This window comes from Diprion similis, chromosome 6 (genome assembly GCF_021155765.1).
Source record: "Diprion similis isolate iyDipSimi1 chromosome 6, iyDipSimi1.1, whole genome shotgun sequence".
Lineage (NCBI taxonomy): Eukaryota > Metazoa > Arthropoda > Insecta > Hymenoptera > Diprionidae > Diprion > Diprion similis.
In genome coordinates this window covers 21,543,542-21,566,997 of record NC_060110.1, presented here as the reverse complement: position 1 = coordinate 21,566,997, position 23,456 = coordinate 21,543,542, and the positions used below count along the sequence as shown (strand labels likewise).

General features: G+C 35.4%; 1 protein-coding gene across 2 annotated transcripts in view; it reads left to right on the top strand.

Annotated features, from left to right (window-relative positions):
• Window positions 1–8,275: 8,275 nt before the first annotated feature.
• LOC124407478 (A-kinase anchor protein 200-like) overlaps window positions 8,276–23,456 on the top strand; it is a 52,784-nt gene continuing 37,603 nt past the window's right edge. Inside the window, exons 1-2 of one of the 2 annotated variants that reach the window (XM_046883651.1) lie at window positions 8,276–8,379; window positions 16,011–16,397. In XM_046883651.1, coding sequence (XP_046739607.1) covers window positions 16,101–16,397 — 297 coding nt within the window. In that variant the 5' untranslated portion in view covers window positions 8,276–8,379; window positions 16,011–16,100. The remainder of the gene's footprint in view (window positions 8,380–16,010; window positions 16,398–23,456) is intronic. The other variant, XM_046883652.1, reaches the window with a different exon arrangement.

Below are 23,456 nucleotides of genomic sequence, written 5' to 3'. Positions count from 1 at the left end.
TGTATAATATCCTGCACCGTAGCGCTCTTGTCCGTGATTATAGGCTCGTAACGCAGCAGGTCACCATCTGCACTTACCTGTTTTATGATTTAACTGTACTTGTGGCGGAAAATAGGGAAAAGAGGGGGAAGGAGGTGGCGTAACCGCGGAACCGGTTAAATGAAATTCTTTCTTTTTCTTCCATTTTTTATATCATTATTATTATTATTATTATTATTTTTTTTTATTCCGGACAATATTATGAGTTTTTCATTATCTTCCCATATGTATTTATGTTCAACGTAATGTACAAGATCGGAGTTACTACAGAATTTGAAAAGTGGGAATAGTTGGGAAGTAACCGAGTTACGTGACGATCGGTTAGTTAGAAGGAAAACTTGAGCAAAAGTGTTTAACGGAATTCGTATGCTGTGTATAGTGTTAATGTATCAAGTTTTGCCTTGTTTTTCTTTACCACTATAGCGTATAATTTATCCTTCTTCTACTGATGGCAAATTTAGAAAAAACTTTCGCGTAATCGTTCATCTTGGGTTTTTATTTTGAACGTAATTTTATGCAGACTGTATTGTACGAATGTAAAAAATAATAATAATAATAATGTAACGAAGTGCTCTATATTTTTACTATTAATTGGTTCTGGAATCATCACAATACTTGAATATAGTTTAAACCAGTTTTGTTAATATATGTACAGATTAGAGTTCACTTATTTTTTTAATTAATTAATTTTTGTATTCTTTTTCTTTTCTTTTTTCTTTTCAATATAATATTCAATATAAAAGTATAAAAATGTCGGTTATTTGAACTGTAGAATTTAAAATACGAAATCGAAATGTTCTCGTTGAATTTTAAGCTTATACGAATTCATGAAAAATATACACGTGCATGCATACGTGTGATTTTAATATTGTTTATGAATTGTGCGAATCTGTGTCTTCAGTAACGATAAGTTATAATCTATGATATTATTACAAGTTATCTGGAAATCTGTATTAGAACGCGGTTCACCACGATTAATTATCGTCTACGTCGAAGAATTTCAAAGAACATCCAAGCCGGTGCATCATCTTTGTCAATTAATCGGTCATGCCGTGTCTACTCGGAATCCAATCTAATTATTAATAGTCTTTATTAATTTTGTTAGTCACGTATAAAAGCCTGTTAAAAAATATAATGCCGTATGAAATATAGAGCTCTTCCTCTTTATCTTTTTCCTCCTTTTCTATTTCTCTCTTTTTCCTCTCTCTATCTCTATCTCTATCTATATCTATTTGGTTACGAGAAGCATGACCAAACGAAGCAAATTTGACTCGATTCAAACGGTTTACTGACTACGAGTCAGGAATGCTGAAGTTACATAACGCGTTTACATTGCGGGAATTTTCGGTGCCATTCCTCACGTGCAGACTTCTCACACCTGCGCACAAGTTTTCATCGGTTTATTTTATCACAATTATGATTCATGCATTAAATACATAATATATGATTGATTCGTATGCATGCGGAATGAATGAATGCAAAAATAACGTATTAAATACAGGGTGCCGATTGTTTACTGTTAGATATCCTTAAATCCTGGGACTATCCTGGATAACGAATACTACACCTTAAGTCGTGGAAGTGTCTAGTCCTGCGACACATTTGGGATTAAAAATCGTGACATTTCGTTTGTAACAGGCAGCCTTGAATGTGTTAAATTTTAGCAGACGCTAACAATTCATTTTGTGTATAAATTTTTCGATTCAACACCCGATCAACTTGTCCTAACTTCAAAAATATATTTATAAGAAAACGAAATTAAGGTTTAGAATTTTTTTTATTGATTGTACCGATAAGTCTAGAAATAGTTCTGAAGTCCAAATTCTCGTATGCAGTAGACACCATTCTCTAAATATTTCAACTGCAGCCTAATTTTGAATGTTGAAATGTTTTGGCTCATTCTTTAATTTCTTGGCGCGAAGAAAAAACGAGTGAAAAAAAATATAGCTAAACTGTTCTATCGGGAGATAAAAAAATTTGGAAAATATTTTCAAACTTTTGTCGAAAAAGAATATCACATTTATAAATAGAGAGATGAAATTAACGCTTCAAGTCACTGCATTATGCAGCCGGCTAAAATAATCACCCTTGAATATCGCTTGTAGGTACATATTCATATATACAGTATGTATGTATGTATATATATATATATATATATATATCTATATATATAGATTGCATTTACCTACGTATCGGACTGCATGCCTCGAATTACAATAGAGAGACGAGTCGTGCAGGAAGGACGAGGCGGGCGCACTTGCTTATTGCATACCTCGGTGTGCATAGTTGGAAAAGCACGTTACGCATAATATTATGTATAAACATAAGTACAAGCGAGGCGTAACTGTGCGGCAAGGAATCTCTAGCACTCGAACTTCCGGTACAACGGCGCTAAAATTATTGCGGTATTGGCAATGGCAGTAGTGGTGGTGGTACTATTGTAACACTGGTAGGTATATACATATATATATGTATATACACATCAGGAAAACCTGGAAATGCCAAGGAAGTATTTAAAAGAGGTCGTGAAAAATCCGGAATTTTTTGGGGAATTTTAATTCGCTAATGGAATATATGTACTGAAAATATATTAGCTTTCTATCGTGGGAATTAGCAATGATTTTTTTTTTAGTTAACAAGTTTACTTTTTTTCCATCGAGAAAAGAAATTGGATTTAAACTGACTTCTTTGTCCGTATTATATATATATATATGAAACTAGATTTTGGGCCGTAAAATACCTGGGAAAGTCATGGAATTTTTTTCCCAAAAATTTTTTGCACAAATATATATATATATATATATATATATATATATAGAGAGAGAGAGAGAGAGAGAGAGAGAGAGAGAGAGAGAGAGAGAGAGAAATAAAATAGTGGTAGCTAGGAAAAAATGTCAATATATGTATATATATATGGAAGCGGCTCTTCGTTCCGCCGATGCGCAGAATGTATGCTGAATCCGAATGAATCATCGTTTGCAGCGTAGTTGCGAATGACATTCGTTCATACTCTGTTGTTGGACGATGCAATTACCGCTTGGATCAAGTTCGAGCAAATAGTTTTAAAAACTTCACTTGAGTATAATTTGCAACACTTAGCAGCTTACCTCTGTCGAGCTTATTCATTTTATTATTGTATCAGCTTTCGTTGCGCTTTGTTGCGCTTTGTTGCGCTTTGTTGCGCTTTCGACTCACCGACGACGATTTCAGTTGCTTTCAACAACTTTAACGAGCATTTCATTGCACTTTTGTGTCGCGTCGTACGATATGTATAGGCTATGCTTATTCGATACGTACATAAATACATACATGCATGCATTTATATATATATATATATATTCATACGCACGTATGTAATCTGCTTCCCGCAGTACGTCGTTGCGATTCTTACGTATATATGGAATATATGACTCATTCCATTACATTCTGCACGGTGAAAAGACGGACGGACCTAAGTATGCATATATATATAATAATATATATGTATATGCAATGATGAATGGACGTTTTGTCTCGAGAAAAATGACTGTATCAATCTATTATACGTGTATTTAACGAGTATTTGTATAACTCACTAATTGTTCATACGAAATATCTAATAATAATAATATTATTATTATTATTATTATTATTATTGTGGATGAAGATAATATCGTTATTTCTCTCTCTCTTTCTCTCTCTCTCTTCGTCATGAGTTAGGTATGTATAATGTGTAATAATATTTAATACGGTACATTGGTGCTCGCTTTGAATTCTGTGAATGTCCGCGCCATAATTTTCTCCTTAAATCGTTTATCAACTATGCGTGTAATTTCTGACGTTACTAAGAAAATGTTTCACGAGCAACGTTGGACTCTGACTTAGGATCATATTGTCCTGGGCAGTTATCATTTGAGATAAAAAAAAATGAAAAGAGAAAAAAAAAATAAATAAATAAACAAAATAAAAAATAAACGTACCGGCTTCCGCGTCAGTCGGTCATCATATCTGCTAGTATTTAAGTACTGATATCGACGTGTATACATATATATATATACACATACGTAATATATCGCTGATTTCTCAGATTCATATCGTTATTATTCGTAGAAATTACTTTTAAACAGTAAAAGCATTCCTGTGATACCCGACGTTAGTAATTGCACTTAATTGTACATATCATAAAGTAATTTTATCATTGGTTTTCAATGTTGTTAGTGGTTTTTTTTTTTTTTTTTTTTTTTTTCTTTATCTTTTCTTCTTTGTCTTTATCTCTTTTTCATTCTCATTCTCATTTTGAATTTTTTGTTTTTTGTGGCTCGTTGAATCGTATATGTACGACGTATCTAAATCTAAGGCGCGTAAAGCGTTAAGAATACAGCGATATCTGTCTTATATACTTGTGAGTTAAAGAGAGAAACGTTGAATAATTATGGACTAACCGTGTGTATATTTATTATCACATTTCACCGCGACTCAGCACCGGTGACGGTAGATTTCCAGAATTGAATATAATATCTAGGTATATGTGTGTGCAATGTATGCCGCAAGCTATACTGATTCCCGGTTAAACGTTGCTCTCTTTCTTGTCAGATATAAAATACGAGTACATACGTGTAAAATCCTCGGTAAAGTCGTACGTTATTTAATTTTCTTACATATAGTTTCGTAACGATTTACGATTTGATGAAATTCTTTCGCTGCAATCTGCGGTTAATAACGTTTTATACTGTGCAGGAGTATTATTATGTATAGTAAGTGTATTACAATGTGATATTCGATGGAAATTACGACGACAACTCCCTCCCCCCCCCCCCTGCCTTCCCCTTCTTCTTCTTGTTATTCACCGCGAACGGAAGTCTCTCGTGTGCAGCAGGAAATCTGGAATAATTGACATGTCATATATATATATATATATATATATATTTGTATACATGTCAGTGAGTTGACAACTCGGTCAAACTTTCATTTTTATTGTAGTAAATTTTATCGATGATTTTCTTATTGGTTATTATTTCAAAATGTTAATTCATTCAATCATTATTTTCGAAAATTTACTATCTTTATGTCAATAATTCATACAAAAAGAAAAAATAAATATCCAGAGAATCATCGTGAATAGGTACCTAATCTTTTTTTTCTATTTTAAATCGAACTATGGCAATAGAATATCAATGTCGAGACCTGTTGAATATTATATTTTGTCAGAATTTTGAAATTACAACACGATGTAATTTTCATTTTTATTTATGTATGTTTTTTTTATTTTTTTTTATATCTTACAATTGATTCAGATTGCAATAATCTGCGGAGTTGAGCGTTGGTCAAGTTGGCATTGAATCCTTCTTATACATATATATATATATATATATATATATATATATAATCTCTGAAGACCGTTGGTGTCGGGTTTAAAAATCGACCAGTCAAAACGAAATAAAAATATACACACGGGCGTAACTGAGAAACCAGTTTCTTCCACGGGGTATATTTTGTGATGAGAAAAGAATGCGGTTGTGTCTCGAGATTCTGCCGCATATAAAAATATATATATATATATATATATATATATATATATATATATATATATATATATTAAAAACATATGTAACATGGTCATGGTATGGATATGTTGTATTGTTATATATATATATGTATAGGTATTCATAGAATTCTAATGAGGACAAAAGCTCGTCTCGTCGAGTTCACTTTCGCAACAACGCTGTTTAGTTTCCCATAAAACGTTTTCTTCGCCTTACTTTTAATCGCGGTTGTAAACGTTGCTTCGCAAACTTTGTACCCTTGTACTTTGTACCTACTTAGTTATAATTTACATTGAATCAATTCCTTGAAGTAAAGAAGAAAAATGTATGCATACATAATCAGCGTTGTAAAAATATTCATCCGGAACATCTCATTTTTGTATTTTAACTTTTACGTATGTACAGTATTTTTTTGAAAATCAATTATCTTAGCTCATTTTCGCTTACTTTGTAATTTTTAATTTTTTCAATGACTTTTTATCGAGCTTTTTATACTTACAAATACTTACTCGTTAATATTTGGTCAAATTTAGTATGTATCGCTGTTTTTTTTTAAACTTCTTCTCTCTTGCAAACGGATGAAACATCAACGGGGCTGGGTTGGAATACCGAATTCGAAAATTTCTGTAAAACGATTTTTTTTGTGGCGAACTTGAAGTGACGAAACATCAGTTCGAAAATGAGAAAATTCGAAATTCCGGATGATCGAAGATTTTCAGTTCTCTGAATTTCGGAATCCTGGTCATTTTGATTTTCAATTTTTTACTCATTTCTTACAACCGCTCGTTGAGTAAATAAACTAACCTATGTGAGTATGTCTTAATTTCAGAATTTTACTCTCTCGAAACTTTATTTTCGGCGTTTTGCTCTATCGTAAAATGAATTTTCGAAACTTTGAACCGTCCGGTCTCTTAGACTATTCAAATCTTTCTTGATTACTCAAAATTTCGCCAACAAATAAATCGGAATTCGACGCTTTCTGAATCTGTACGTGACACATAAATCTAATTCATTTAGTCAAGTGATACAAAATTCCGGATCAATTAGACGGCGGAGAGGACATGGAGGGAGGAAGGGAAAGGCGCGGGTGGGTGGGTCACGGCTCGAAGGGCCGCGCCCTAAGAACCGCGCGTTTTTGCCGCCCTTCCCCTGCACCTTCTCCTTTTTCCCTTTTCCCTTTTCCCTTCTCCCTTCTCCCTTCTCCCTTCTCCCTTCTCCCTTCCTTCGACCCTCGGGCGACCCGAAGGAGCAACGCGCAAGACCCGGGGGGCCGTTGTAGCGAGTCGCGGAGCAAGCTTCGCTCTCATTCTTTCGTTGCCCGCCGTAGAGTGAGGACTGAGCGTCAAAAAAGAAAAAAGAAAAGAGAAAACTAAAACACAGGGAAAGGAATAATAAGGGGGAAGGATATAACTATTTTAGAGAACTTAACGGCGGTCTATCGGTATACCCTCGTCAGCGAAAAAGTAATCCTTTCGTCGTTGTGTTATCCGATCGCTTTTGCTCTACATCGGTAAATTAAAAAAAAGAACGGGAAAAAAAAACACGAATACAATACAAAGACACAACGATAAATGAGAGTAGAAGAAGTAATTAACGCTTTATAGTAATCAAGTATACGAAGTGCTGGGCTGTCCTGCTTACTTAAACTGTGTGCAGTTAATGTTGAGTTTGTGTAAAGTTTAGATATTTATTGTAATATTATATGTGTAACGGTAAATTAATATTCAGAATATTATTTTGAAGAAATAGATTTAAAACAAAGAGAGAGAGAGAGAGAGAGAAAAACATACGAAAGGGTGAAATGTTGTGTAAATTTTCAAAGGTAAACGAGGGGTTGTAAAATAACGCGAGTAATTAAAATTATGATTGTATAATAATATATTATATTATATATATATATATATATATATTATATGTGATAATAAATTGATCAATTACTCATCGATCGATCTCGTACACGTATTATTTAATATATGTGGATTAAGTATATTAAATCAGTTAATTATCTAATGAAATAAAAATATCGAAGTTATTCCTCGTGATTTATGGATAAATATATAAATACGATTTTAAATCCAAGTGTATAATTAATGAAAACCGTACGGAATTTGTGTAATTATTATCGCGGTGCGCGTTGAAAATATTACATTTGTTTAAAAAAGGGGAAATTAAAATAAGAATATAAATAAAAATAAAATAAATTAACGAACCAGAGTATAAATCTCTGTAATCCACGCGTAATAGTAGAGAAGAATATTCGTTATTCTTTGTAACGATTCAGTAATTATTTTGTACAATTCGTGAAAATTAAACAATTTGTGTATATCTATATAATATAATATATTTAAATATACTTGAACGAAAAATAGAAGAAAGGGAAAAGACTAGCGGTGATTCACCGACAAACTAAACGAGGATTAGCAACAGCAACAACAACGTAGCGTATACCTAGTAGGTACATACATCATCCTACATACATACGTACTAAATCCATTCAGACAAAAATCCTGGGAGAAAATCAGGAGAACTTCGTCGTATCGTCGTCTCGTCGTCTCGTCGTCGGGCGAGTCACTCGGTATAGTAGTTCGAGAATCCGTCGAACGGCGTCGTCGTCACCGTTCGTTCGAAAATTGAAAAAGAGAGGAGAGTCTGAACCGGCACCGGTTCTGCCGCTTGTCGGCAGTTAGTTGCCCGCGCGTAACCGAGCCGAATGCTTGAGAAGTTGCTCTCTCTCTTTGTGTGTGAAATTGAAATTATTGTGTCTTACCGCCCCAGAGGAGAGTGAGAGAGAAAAGGCAGAGCGATAAAAGGAGGATAATAAGTGCGTACAACATTACCCGACAATTTATTACACCCTACGGGCGGCGGGGGAGGGGGGGGGAGGGTCCCTTGTTATTTTTTTTCTTTTAATTTTTTTTTTTGTATATTTGGTGGTGGTATTTTTTTTTTTTTTTCTTTTTTTTTTACCGTTTTCCCAGATTCTTTTGTGTACTTTTCGAGTGTACGTTGAAATTTCTACCCACAATCACATTGCGGAAACTGTTATACCGATATGGTTGTGTATGTGTGTGTTTTTTCTTTGCTCCTTTTGTTCTTCTAAGTTGATTCCTCTCTTCCGGTTCTGATTTTCGAATATATCTTATCTCCTTCGTGTCTGTGTGTGTGCGTGTGTGTGTGTGTGTGCGTGTGCGCGATGTTATTCAAATATTCATTCTTTTTTTTTTTATATAATCATGTAACAAAGGTTATTGACGAATTTGAAGAAAAAATTTTCTTTTTATTTTTCATTTTACTGGTAATATTCCGAACAGCGTGGTTAATCGCGTGATAAAATTCTCGTCTCATCTCCATCACCTCTGTTACTACGTTGTTTCCTTTTCTATCTTTCTCATTTTTTTTTTAATCTCTTCCTCACTATCACACCCCCTTAACTTCGGACAGCCTTCTCACAAGTGAATTCATCGAGACATTGCGATAAGTGGATTCGTGCTTTTCGTCATCATTCTAATTAGTTTCTTACGTTTCAACGTTTAAATCGCGATTGTTCTTCTTTTGTGTTGTGTGTGTGTGTGTGGGAGTGACTGGGGTAGAAGCAATTCTTTGCCGAGATATGAACGAAAATTGATAAAAAATTGTAAACACCGGAATTAGGATAATGCTTTAGATATTTGATTCGCGGTTTCGTCGCTCTAAACAAAGTCGTTCGCTTGTGCGGCTTGATCGGGCAGAAACGATCGACTTTCTACGGGGGTTCAGCACTCGTGTGTCTCTTTCTCTGTTTCTATGTATGCATGCACGTTTTGCATGTAGGTACGTATGTACCTGCGATCGAAAGGTCGACTCGCTGGCAGTTATTTTACTGTATCGTATCTGCCGACTCTCGTCTTGCAACGCAGTCTGCTAAAGCTGCGCGAACTACGTATATTCATTCCTTGGTGGATTTTCAACAGGGGCGACGATTTGTTTGAAATCTTGAAATCACGGTGGTAAGCTTCGGTATGGTCAATTCTTTTTATGATCTATTGAAGTTGAAAGTTACGTTATCGTAACGAAAGATTTGTTGGGAACGAGGAAAAAAAACAAAAACCTCATTCTTTTATTTTTTACGGTGATTCTGTAGTAACGAGAATTTTAAAAATATGAGTACGTTTTGCTTTGTTACGGGATATTAGTTATTTTTAAAACGATTTCAAAATTACCTTGTGTTTTTCATGGGTAAGAAACGTTACGATTTTTTTTTTCCTTTTTTTTTTTTTTTTTTTTCTATTTTAGTTAATACTCGAGTAAACGCGAAAAGCCGTCGTTCCGTTCAATTTTACCAAACCCCATGTGTTAAACCTGTTTTTAAAAATTTATTTGTTAATTTATTCTTCTTTTTTTTACTTTCATTCGTCTAAGTAGACCGTAGAAAACAAGTGGATATTAGATTTCTAAAAGTATGGAAAAATGAGAAAGGAAGACAAGTGAGTAAATCTTGGCTTGGGGGAGGGGGGATCTTTGCCATCGACTTTTCTTCTTTGTCTTACTTTAACTACGGATTTTACTTGTGTCCGTAAATACGTATCGTGTTTGTACGTGTATGCATACATACATATATATATATTATAACAGATATATAAATGCGGTTGGTTAACAACTCGACAAACCGCTGCTGCTGCTACTGCTGCTGCTGCTGCTAGTACGCGCGTTGCTTGCCAGTATAGTTTCTTTGTGACGATGTTTGCATAGGAAGGTTTCGCGTCTCGCTTTTATACCTGGCACCGTGGATTTTAAAATAAAATTCGTCCGCACCTACTATTTTCTTTTCTTTTCTTTTCTTTTCTTCGTCTTGTCTTCTTTTCTTTTCTCCACTATTCCAGCAACGGCAGCAGCAGCAGTATTGCTTCTTGCTTTTCTGTACGCACCGAGTCGTTTTCTATGTATACATCATCGTATACCAACTGAAAAAGAACTCCATCCACATACAAATTGTGGAAACTGTTCCTCTCTTTGGAATAACATATCGATGCGGATGGATGGATGGATGGATGGATGATGGTGAACGATTCGTTCACTCCCTTGAACGCATGAAAGGCCGGGAAAAGGTCGAGGAAATCTGTTTGCCTGCTTTAAGGCTCGAGGAATTCCCCTCATTCCCCTTCTCGCCCCATCATCGTCACGTGCAGCTAATCTCTCGAATTTTATCTCCCGGGCCTCTTTTTTTTTTTTTTTCTTTTTCTTTTTTTCCACACCACCTCCCCTCTTCAGTCCTCTGCTGTGGGAAGTGACCGACAGAATTCAGTTTCGAATATAATATCTAATACATGGAAATTTACCGCAAAGAGCCGTAAACGAAGCTACTTTTTTTTTTTTTTTGGTTCTTTTCTTCTTCATCTTTATATTACGTCGAAGTGTGACTAATTTTATATACCTATACTGTATTTTCTTCGTTTTATAGGCTTTAAATTTGTAGAATTTACGCAGTTTCTTTATTTCTGTGTCAAATGAAAATGTGTTGGTAGTGTTTTTGTTCAGAATTGTGTATAGAATGGGGGACTGTTGAGCTCTTTTTCGCGTTTAAGATACTCGGGCTTCGATATTTGGAGATATATATATATATATATATATTCTGCAGTGTGTTTTTTCTTTCTTCTCCCGCGTAAGTTTGGTGCAGGGTTTTTGTATCCGCAGATTAGTCGATTCCTCGAAAAAAAATTTCTACTCTTGTTCATCCGATACTATACCTATATTACTTGACTTTGGCAAAGCAATTCAGCAGCGAGAACGCAATTTGTATTACTTAAAACCAGTTTTCAAACGCACGCCTGCGTTGACGGTCGTCGGTTGATGATGATAGCGGCTCGTTTACTCGCTTTTCTCCGTTTCACGGTGATTCGAGAACCCGCATAACGTGTCACAAAGTCCATACGCAACTGAGGGACGTCAACGCCTTTTTCAGAAACGCGTCATCCTTTGATATATTCTCGGGTTTTCTGACTGTATTTGGTTTTTTTTTGTTTTTTTTTTTTTTTTGTTCAAATCTTTAACTGAAATTTGACAATTTTGACGGACATTTTGAAAGCGCAGAAGGTAATTTGAATTTGGAGGTGCAGCAGTGGTAAGTGGTGTGCGAAAAATCAAAAGCCACCTTGATTTTGGTGAAAAACACTCTGCGTATTATAGACACGCATCGTATCGCTGGAGTGCGTACATCCTCAAGGTCAGCCACGGCCAACTCATTCTTGGTTCACTCGTAGAGGGTGTGTCGTAGCTATGCTTGATGTGGACCAAAATAACTGGTACGCAAAGCGGAGACATGTGGCTATAATCAGCATCAACGGCCGATGGTGTCGCGGGTCATTTGCTGTACAATTACTTCGTCGGAACTCAGCTCGAAGGTTTCGAAGTCGTTGGACAATCGTGGAAATTGTGATCGGCGTGGAGGTTAGGCATGAAAAAGTGGAATCATTGATTAATGGAAGGACAAGAATGTCGGATTTTTATGGACCGGGAAATTTTATTCGTGGAATTTGAAAATTTGGAACGTTCAAGTTGAGGAAATTGTGTTCAAAGATGTTGAATTTTTTGCAAATTGAAGAATACAATTCAGCTTTATTCTTATAATACTACAAAAGTATTGGAGGTTCAAGGTGTTTTATAAATTTTTGATTTTCGGACTTCACTATTATGTACCTAATTCGATCGAACATTAGAACGTTTGGCATTCTATGTTCTAAACTTTCTAATCTTTTACCACTCGGTACTCCGATGATATTTATGATTTTTAAATTCTGTATATGTATTAAATTTTCTCTTCGATTTAAAAAAAAAATCTTTTTATACTTTTACCACCAACCGTTGTGGAAAACAGAATTCGTCTCTTATCTTCCTATTAAAAATGCGTGATGCAGGGGTGCTTTTTCACAGTTGACTGTTACTACGAAGAGAATGGTTTCATCTTTTCAACATCGGTCAAAGAACAGACCCTGTTTGACATATTGGAGCATTCTTTTCCTCGAATATGCGGGATTCGACGATGCGGGCTGGGTACTAATGTTGATCATGCTCTTTCATCTCCATCCATTTTTCGGCTCACTCATGTCACTTTAATCGCCTGCTGTTCAAACCATGACTACAGTATAACGAAAAACGTGTTTCCCCCCTACCGATTCCCATCAAGTTCAGGTCGGATTCGGTTAGGTTAGGGTTAGGCTGGGGGACCAGCATGTGTTTACAACTGTTGCAAATGAGAAAATGTAGATTTCCGTGTTGTCTTCCTTTTGACATCCTTCATAACTGACCATGCATCGATGAGACACGCTTTTTGCAGTCTACGGTGCATTCCGGATAAAATATATTCGATATGTTTTCGCCAGTTGGTACTGTTGTTGCGTTGGAGACCTTGAAAAAAAAAAAAAAAGGAGGTTAATACTCTGAGTAATCAGAGCAATCCGAAAGTTCGTATGTATGTACGTATATAACATATATATATATATAATGTGTTATACATGAAACCGGAGAGATGAGAAGGAGGTGCTGGGTTGTGTGTGCGTTTGTCGTTGATAGTTTAATAGAGTTTGTGGGACGGCAGTGACCCCTGAATGTAACGCGCCATTAAACTGTTGAACGGATTGATAAAGAGAGATACATACTCGTATTATTCTATTTATATCGTGCCCATGCGTGAATAGATGATACGTACGGTCCCGTCACTTACCTATTATTCCTCAATTTTCTTCTTCACAGTCACGTGATGATACGACGTCTCCAGTTACTCAGTCATGATCCTGCGCTCGGTGTTACAATCAATGCAAATAACCTGTCTATGGTTCGTTCGTATGGTGTACATGCATACATAAATTTGATCCTCGAAGTTCTCCCGCGATCATTAAAATCTCTCATCGTCTTCGTTGTCGTATGCTATGTATTATAGGATAGATGGGTGTGACGATGACGATGATGATGATGATGATGAGGATGAGGATGATTAATTTGTTTCGAAATATTACCAAGCATTGTTAATGTTATTATTATTATTATTATTAAAGTTCAAACGACAGCTTGACAAGTTTTTATGCAGATATACTATAATTAGACTTGTGGTATCGTGCGATAAAGGATCTAATTATAAGGAGGTTCAATCATACGGTTGTTTAATGTCATAAATGCTATGTATATATACATACATATATACATAAATATATAATATCTTTCTACAAATGTTGGATAATTTTGCGTTTATAAAAAAATGTTACGGGGAATAATAAAATATCTGTATTATCCCAAAGTTATATTTTCTTGAAGAAATAAAAGGAAAAGGAATAAAAAAATGATTGATATTAATATACTACGTATACAAGGAAAGATAAGACAAAACGCAGGGGGGGGGGGGGGAGTCCAGTCACATGAATCAACCAATCTGAATGTCTGCGATAAATCTTGACAACGGAAACACTCGACGTGTGAAAATTATGAAGAAGAACAACCCGCGCGGATGAAACGTTTGATAAGCATAGAGTTTGAAATTTGCGGGGATTTTCCCCGGTGGGTAGATATTACTTATGACTTGGGTGTAAATCGCAAAGAGGACGAGCCGTCATGCTGTCACGGTGCTCCCTGATACCCTGGCTATATATAAACTCACCGTCGTGATATCGCATGACCTCGATCTTTTCTTGTACATTGATGCTTGCCGGGGGCGTTTGTTTGTTCACCGGAAACCAACGCATTGCTTCGAACGACCATTTTGCATTATCGGTTTGTTTTATTTTACCTTATACTTGCCATTTGCAAAAAATTAATGTTTCGCATAACTGCAGAGTGATTGGAGTGAAATTTAGTGGGATGTATTTTTTAAAGAGAAAAAATGTTTATTCACTTTTTTGGGAATTAAAATTCTTTTATAAAAGGGGTTCAAATTTTCAGAACAATGATTTTAGTTTTTAATATGTCGTTACTTTGACTTTACTTACTTAAATCTGGCGGATGTCTGGGACGACGATTCTTTGGATCGTCGTTTAAATTACTGTCTCTCTTATTATGGTCGATTCTTGTAATTGTTTGCATAATTTATAATGGGATCCGGTACTCCGTTCAAATTATAACTACGACAGTGTAAAATTTATGGTTTAACTTCAACACAACTCAAGAGGGAGAATCGTATGTCCGAGAATATATGTACGTACGTGTAGATATTACAATCATCGTAACGCGAAGGGGGGAAATTATTACTGCACTTCACTGGACAAGAATTTTTCCAACGTATCATACTATCAACATTCTTCATCTGTTTCAATGGGGAGGGGAAACGAATCGCGCAATGAGCTGTGCAATTTTTATTACTCACGTGTGTGCTTTCTGCACTGCAGCGAGCAACATCTGCGATTCTATGTTCTTTCTTCTTTTATCTTCTTTTTTTTCTTTCCCCCCTTCAATCTCCATTTTCACATTCTACTTGCCGTCTAGTATAATTGTTTATACAACGTGTCATTGAAACAGAGACAATTAATTATTGATTATTGTCTATAGTTTTAGAAATTTTTGAATTTATCTACTAGAAAATGCCACAGAAATTTCTTCACATAATGTTTCTGGGTGTCTTGATCGCTTTGCGTACTTACGTGTCTGACTATATACCTCTTTATGGTCAATGATGACTGCGCGAGAGGAAGTCAGCTGGTCTTGTGAATTGTGTCAACACATTTGTTCGCAGACTTACTCGGCGCGATGACGCGCGTTTTGAATACCTTTTATTGTTGCAATAAACGAACGTGCAATTTTCACGTATTTCTCTTTCATTCGACGAACTTTACATCAAGGTTTTCATCGTATACGATATATTTGATTCAATTTTCTTTTCTTCTTTTTTTTTTTTTTTGCATCTGTTACTATTTTGCCATCACAAAAATCTGACGAGTAATTTCTCATCTGTGTATTATAACAATGTATATATGGAACAGATTTGTCGGATACTTTTATCTTTCGATTATTCATTTCACACCGTGTCCTGCATTTTCTGATATCTCGGATCGCGTCATCGTGAACAACGTTTCTTTATCAACATTGATATGGAAATTCTCGTACTCCGGTATAATAAAGAGCGGATGCATATCTTGTGTTTCTCGTTAACAGCGCACATTGCAAGTTTACTTATCATTCCATGCTCACCGTGTCGAGAATGTTCTCTGAATGTATAATCCAGCAGCCACGTCCCTGTAATGTGTAAACTTGAAAGAAGGAAAGAAAGAAAGAAAGAAAGAAAAATGATATTCTTTTTCTCTTTAATTTTTTTTCCTTCTCCCCCGCCTGAAAGACGTTTTCATTTTTTTTTTTTTTTTGCATTTTTGCATTTTTCATATCGTACCTGCCTATTTATACGCGTGTACGCATACAATTGATATGTCTTTGCAAATGTTTCCGAATTCATTAGACCTTTTGTAATAACGTGTTGTGTGAAATTTTTCGTTGCAGCCGAGCTTCCGGAAAAAAAAAAAAAACACGGCAGCGACGCGATAAATTAATCAACGCCGAGGACAAAGGTAGGAGGAGCGGTAATTAAAGATGGGTGCGCGACAGAGCAAAAGGTCCGTGGATATCACGACGACACCTAAGAAGGACGGACTTCCGGCCGAGGGAAGCATCGCGGGGGATGCGGCCGCCCCTGGCGATGGTAAATTAGAGAGGATCGAGGAATCCGACGGAAAGCCAACCACCAACGGGACCGCGCCTCATTCCGACACCGTCGCGGACGATAAGGATAAGGATAAGGAGAAGGAGAAGGAAAAGGAAAAGGATAAGGAACAGGACAAAGAAAAGGAAAACGAAAAGGATAAGGACAAGGATGAGGACACCGAAAAGGTCAGTTTTTAAACGCGTGTATGAAACGGTGAGATAATCACGTGACGATAAAAATCGAAGTAATGAATCGTGTAGAAAATCATGATGTTTTTAAATTACATGTGCATGTGCATTACGTGAATGAAGAGAAAAATCATTGACCGCGGAATGTTTCACGAATACCGTTCCAATTTTCACGTGAAATGTAAATAGATAATCTACACGTGACATTGGAATTTGTGTAGTTTGTCCGGACTTTACTTTGCATTGATTATTTATATTATACTCATATTCGAAATTCATAAGGTATAATGTCAGTGAGCAACATTCTTGGCTCATTGTTAGTGTGTTCTAGCTTTGACGACGCAGGTAGCAATAGACTGACCTAGACAACGCGTGCATCGTATATTTACAGGCTTATATTTATATATAGCTATACGGTGTATTTGTGTCTGTTTATCCGTGCGGACTTTCGAATGAATCATATAGGATCGGTTCGACCAGTTTCGCGCACGTGTTTCTCAGGTATAAAACATACATATATTTATATTATATTATATATATGTATGTATGTATATTTATGTATAATGCATGCAGCACCGACGAGTTTACAGCAAAGACACGTTCTCAAAGAAGAATCTCGAGATTCGGGATCTTTTCAATCCGTCCGAGAAACGAATAAAAAAGTATACAATGTTGGGATAAATGATTTTTACACGTTTATGTATGTCAGGCAATTTATATGTAAGCGACATTTGAAAATGTTTCCAGTTTATGCGCCGTTACATAAGACTGATGGATAGATAACATCATACATATATGAGGCATTCTATCCTAAAGCGATCTACGTCTTACTCTCACCATCATCGGTGATTTTATTTATTTTTGATTACGGTGTACAAGAAAAAAAAAAAAAAATAATAATTATCCTTCACTGACGATAAGTTTTAGATTTTTTTTTTTTATTATTATTATTGTTTTTCTTTTCACCGTGGATTTGATTTTTATCGATTCCAAATACGCGAGAACACAATTTTTTTTAACGAATAGCCTCAATCGATTGGCTACAACATTTTCTCACCAATTGTTTGTTGGAAAATGAAGATTTTTGAGGCCCAAAATGGAAGTTGGGTAAGCCTTTGGTTTAGAAGTTACCGGCGAAACTCGAGTAATTAAAAATTGCGAGTAATCGAAATAAACACAAATTTGAAAAACATAAATTGTCGTTTTAATCCTTGATTCTCACGTTTTTTTTTGTTTTATTATTACTTGCTTCGCCTGTTTGCGTTTCTTATCAAAAAATTGATGAAAAATATTTGAAGCACATCGATTGGGGCGATTTTTCTTTTCTTTTTGGGAGCAGTAAAAATCAAAATCAGTGAAAGATGAATGTTTTTTTTTTTTTTTTTTTTGTTTCGTACACTTTACACCCTACTAAAAAATAATTAAAGTTAACGATTGTGTGAGGGTCAGACGTACGTCGCTTTGGGTGGAATATCCCATACATAAATATAAATATAAGCCGCGCACAAACAGCGAGAGAAGTAATCGTTGTGTAAACTCTTTGGCTGCTGATTACATTCGTTACTGAATTGCGAAATCCTCTCATGCGTCTGAATACTCGTCGACGATGTCGTCTTCGAGACGATCGTAAAAATATTAACCGAGAACCTCGGGTTGATTGTGTGGATTCGAACGGTCACGAGCAACGAGGATTAATTCGGTTCCATCAGGTGAACTGCTGCTTGTATGATTCACCCAACAAATTCGGTTCTGCAGTATCAATATTTGTATTTTTTAGTTTATTGCACGTATTAAACGAATCATTATATATACATATATATACAAATATGGATCTATGTATGTATAACATGTGGATAACGATAGTTACGTCAACGATGCTAATTTTAACCGTTATAAGTTGTTTTTATCTTCTTCTGCTGTCAGAGGATGACGACGCGACGCCGAGTGGAATTCCATTAAATTTCGTTTCATTTATATTCAGTCAAACTGTTTCCCTCTCCCTCTCTCCTATTTATTTTTATTTAATAGCAAAACATTGGCAATGTTGAGGTAAAACGAAAAAAAAAAAATAAAACAATTTCTTCTCTTACCGAACATAGTTTTATTTTATTTATTTTATTACAGGATCGATCTCTAGCAAAAAACACTTTGAAAGTCTATTCCTGAACTCTACGAGGAGTTTAAAAAATTTTTAGGGTGAACAATTAGGGTTTAAAAAATAAAAATGAATAATAATAATAATACAACAAAAAAAAAAAAAAAAAAAAAATGTGCAGGCGCCCATATTTCATGTGGCTGAAGTTAGCTACGTTTAAAACGTAACGAAACATCAGGGAAATATATAATCGTTATAGCGCAACTTTAGAACGACTTTCAAGTTCAAGCATTCAGATTTTCAAAGTAATAGTTTGTTTTGTTTATCGTGGTTTAACTAAATTTCAGATATTTCTAAATTTGCAGAGAAATGATTTTTTTTTAAATATCCAACAATATATGTTACATAGTAACCTTACTAACTTCATCCTCATCCTGTTTTTCTCACCCTCTTCTTCTTCTTCTTCTTCTTCTTTTTCTTCTTCTTCTTCTTCATCATCGTCTGCTTCCTATTATTCTTATTCTTCCCTGTCGCCAACTCGTTTCTGCACCTTTCCCTTTCTGCACGTTGAAAATAAGCATATCGTATATATATATATATATATATATATATATATATATATATATATATATATATATGTATAAATTGCACCGGCGCTTTGTCCTCTGGCACGGTTATACAGCTTGAAAAGTTTCAACTCCGAGAGCCCCCGTTTTTCTCACTTATTCTTAATTTCATTCGACTCTCGTCCGCAATCTCATAAAATCTCGGCAGGTGCTCGCTACGTTTACCCTGAAATATATCCGTCACGCGTCGTCTTATTCAGCCTTTCCTCTCCACGCTCGCTAGCCGGGACTTTATCAATTTAACTCCGCCGCACGCGTCGATCCCCTTGCCAAAACATATTACTTAGGTACCTATCTACCACCTACCACCTACCATCTACCACCTAACACCTGCCTCGCCAGCTTTCCTCATGCAGGGTGTGGTCACTCGTCTCTTGCATATAATACGTTGCTTGGTTAGTAGGTGAAAAACCGGTAGAACCGGAAAACACTCGGATAATTTTGTTCTTATGTATGTATAATGTATATATAATATATATAATATATATATATGGATATGTATATGGATATCAGTGAACGAAAATTTTCTAGTTTATACATGTATACACGCGTACTAGTGAAACACTTGTTGGAGAGTTGATTTCTTTATATATTTTTTTTTGTTTTTTTTTTTTCAGAGACTCAATTTTGCTGAAATACTGCATACTTATATCGTTTAACTATACGTTTCTCTCCAAGGTAATTCTTCAACGGAACAATAAACTTCGTGCAACTGTTTCTTCGTGTTATATTCCTATAATTTACTTTTACGTATTATTCGTCTCTGCAGATCGTTCGTACTTGTCCTATATATATATATATATATATATATATATATATATATATATATATATATATATATTATTATTGTTATTATTATTCGTGGTAGTGGAATTGGTTGATGTGAAATTGCACAGCATTGCATTGTTGGAAAATTATGCCGAGTGGTGTCATGTATATCTATACGTATAATTAATCAGTTTGAGACCTTATAGGAGAGTTCCATTAGGAGACTTTCAGGTCATGGAATCGAGAGAGAAAGAGAGAGTGAGAGAGAGGGGGTGGGAAGGGGTAGAAACTTAGCTTTCGCAGCTGTTGTCTTGTGGGCTTAGTAATTTGTCAAGTGCATAGCTTGTTGAAAAATGCACGGTAAGCAGCGATATAAGCCGAAAGATTTGCTATCGTCGAGTCGATCGTCATTCTGGGTGAGATGATAATTAGATGATCGTTTTACGCGTGTGTGTGTGTGTGTGTGTGTGTGTGTGTGTGTGTGTGTGTGTGAGTGGGGGGAGGGGGGGGGGTATATTGTACAGGCGGCGCCTCATGGTTTTGAAATTATGTCAAAATTTGCGACAATGTTGCTGAATAGAGATCCGAAATCGGGCTCCAAGTCTCTAGAATTACTTTGAAGTTCAGATAATTTGCGAAGTAATTTTTACTCTCCGGAATCAAACTGACTCCGCGTGATTTGGTGGGATTTGGTATTGTTGAAAGTCGAGTCGCGCCGTCTGTTATAAGTTACTGAAAATATTTAAATTGAATTCACAATTAGACGTAGTTTTTCTTTTAGTACAGTTGGAAACAGAACCGGGATGAAATATTTTCAGTCTTGTCATTTCGATTTCACATATTTTTAGTTTCAAGTCAGTTTCCATTAAAATTCTTCGAATTTCGAAGGAATTTTAGATTTTTCCTCTGCAATTTGTGACACGATTCGGAGTTTTTTTATTTTTTTTTTTTTTTATTTTTTTTTTATTTTTCGACCGGATTTGATTAAATTAAAAAATTTTGCGCTCGCCATATCGGATCCGCCGTCTTGAAGTTTTTAAATCCGATTTTAGATTAGTAATCAATGACTTCAAAAACTACGGAATATTATCTACTTATAAAAGTTGAATCAGCACAATGTAATTTGAGACTAACAATAAAAGTGTTAAACGTACACGAAACGATGATGTGGTTTACAGGCCTGCAACACACCGGCGTCTATAGTCGTTGACGAATTAATTGTATAATAATATATCCTGAAAGATCGTGAGAAAGTCCATGGCAGATATTTAATATTATATATATATATATATATATCCATGGACATCCTGGAGCAGCAAAGAGGCACAAAGAGCGGTTAGTCAGGAATTCGTTACTGATGTGCTGATGTTGCAGAGTCGAAGCGCTGAGGCTACCTTGTTTCGAGGGTTATTTCAACACGCAACGAACCTCGAAATGTTGGGGGGGAAAAAAAAAAAACAACAAAAAAAATAAGGGATAAAAAAGTCGATTATATTTTATACAAAATTTGGCCGCTTTGAATTCGTGCGCAGGTTCAAGCGATGCTGTTTTCATGTAGGTATTATCCGTGCGTGCGGATAATTGCCGGTTGTCTATTGGTCGCCACGCGTTTCCGAGATTTCTCGTAGGTAGATACTTGTAATGCACTCCTCTCTGTTTCTCCGAATTGTGTTTTCATCCCGCGGCACCGAAACACTATCGTATTTGAAGACCTTTGAAAACTTTGTTCGCGCAACCGGTAATTTTACAACGTTTCGTTTTTGATTTGGTTTTTTGTTTGTTTGTTTTTTTTTTGCCTTCTTTTTTTTTTTTTAATTTCTTTCGTAATTTTTTTTATACATATTTGTTGTGCAAGGGGAATTGGAGAAATTATTGACACTCGGAGAATGTTGAATTATTATCGATGAATGAATTCGGTTTTCGTTTTGATAAACTGGAAAATTTGGAAATGTTAGGGTATTATGTAAAAAGGGGTTATGGAAAATCTGAAATTTTCCGGAGGGTTTTTAATTTGGTGGTGATCAAAACTGAAAATATCAGTTTTCTATCGTGGGAATTAGAAATGATTTTTTGATGTAGCAAGATTACTTTTTTTTTTTGTCGAGATAAGAAATTGGCTTGAATTGACTTTTCTTTTATGTTATATTTTTCTCCAATTTGAATTGAATTTGAACAGATTATAAAGTTGATAAGCTGAACGGTTTAGGTTTTAGTAATTTACTAAAACTTGGAAAATGTCAGGATAAACAGGTTTTAGGTCCTGGAAAGTCTGGAAATGCAATGGAATTTTTTTTTCGAAAATTTGTGGCGACCCTGATTCTATTTACTACGAGATCCTGTCCACAGATAATTCTTAAAATATCGTAGATTTGATCAGCAATTTTAAAACTAATCTATGATATTCTCTAATACAAAGTAGAATTCAGTCCGGAATTATTCGTTTACCTACTTTGAGGGGGAAATGTTTGAAAGTACATTTTGCGAGGCAAAAAACTAGTGTTTTGACAGACTGCTGCAAGAACAAGCCGTCAGTCAGTCAGTCAGTCAGTCAGTCAGTCAGTCACTGAGACTTCATGACACACGTACAGGTTTATGCGCTGTAGAGCTACTGTTACGGCATTATCTTGTGTGTCTCTTTCTTCTTCAACCTGCCATGCAACGCACTCTGCAAACGGCTCTGCATTGTCTAGTCTGCATAAGCGACCTAAGTATAAATCCTCCACATTGAGAGATGAACACCCATACAATATTCATATATATATGCATGCATATTGCGCTATTTACGTAATAATATTGAAATAAGTAAAACGATGCTCGTAAACGACGACAAAAGAGTTTCACTGTCTCTTCTTTGTCTTTCTATTTTCCTGACTTTTCTTTCTTTCTCGATTTTCTTGTTCCGTTTGCGAGGTTCTTTTTCCTTCGTCTATTTCATCCTCTTAACGGTAGCGACCATCTTCAGCTGTAACATTTTTATATTATTGTTGTTACTTACGCATGTATGTGACTATGTGCACCGATATTACTTGTTGTGTTTGCTTACCGCCTATAAAATCTTCTCATATACCTGCGTAATATAACGAAATTAAACGAGTTTAATTCGAACGTATTTTTAAACAGTCATTATTCCTATCGACGCAACTTTTATGTTACAGTAATTTAACTACGCGTACAATGTGATTTTTTTTTCCCTATCTTTCTTTTTTTCTTTTTACATTTCACATCTCAAGCGTCGTTGATTGAATAGCGCATATAACTAATTAAATTATTTATCTAACCGCTGATGTTAATTCAGAATTTTTCTTTGTTAAATAAAATTATTTAACGTACAATAGTTGCCGTCTTGACCTGAATATGAATTCATTATATTTTTCATTCAAATATCTAAAATCGAGTATTTAGATAATTGTTAGCTGCAAACTGTTCAACTCCGAACAATTTGAAACGTAACGTCAATTCGCGCAGTGCAGAAAATTCAACTTTCTGCCCTAGTAGTGTAATACACTATTTTAATGTCGTGTCCGTTTTTGAAAAATTGATTACCCAACACGGCGTGTCGACGCTTTT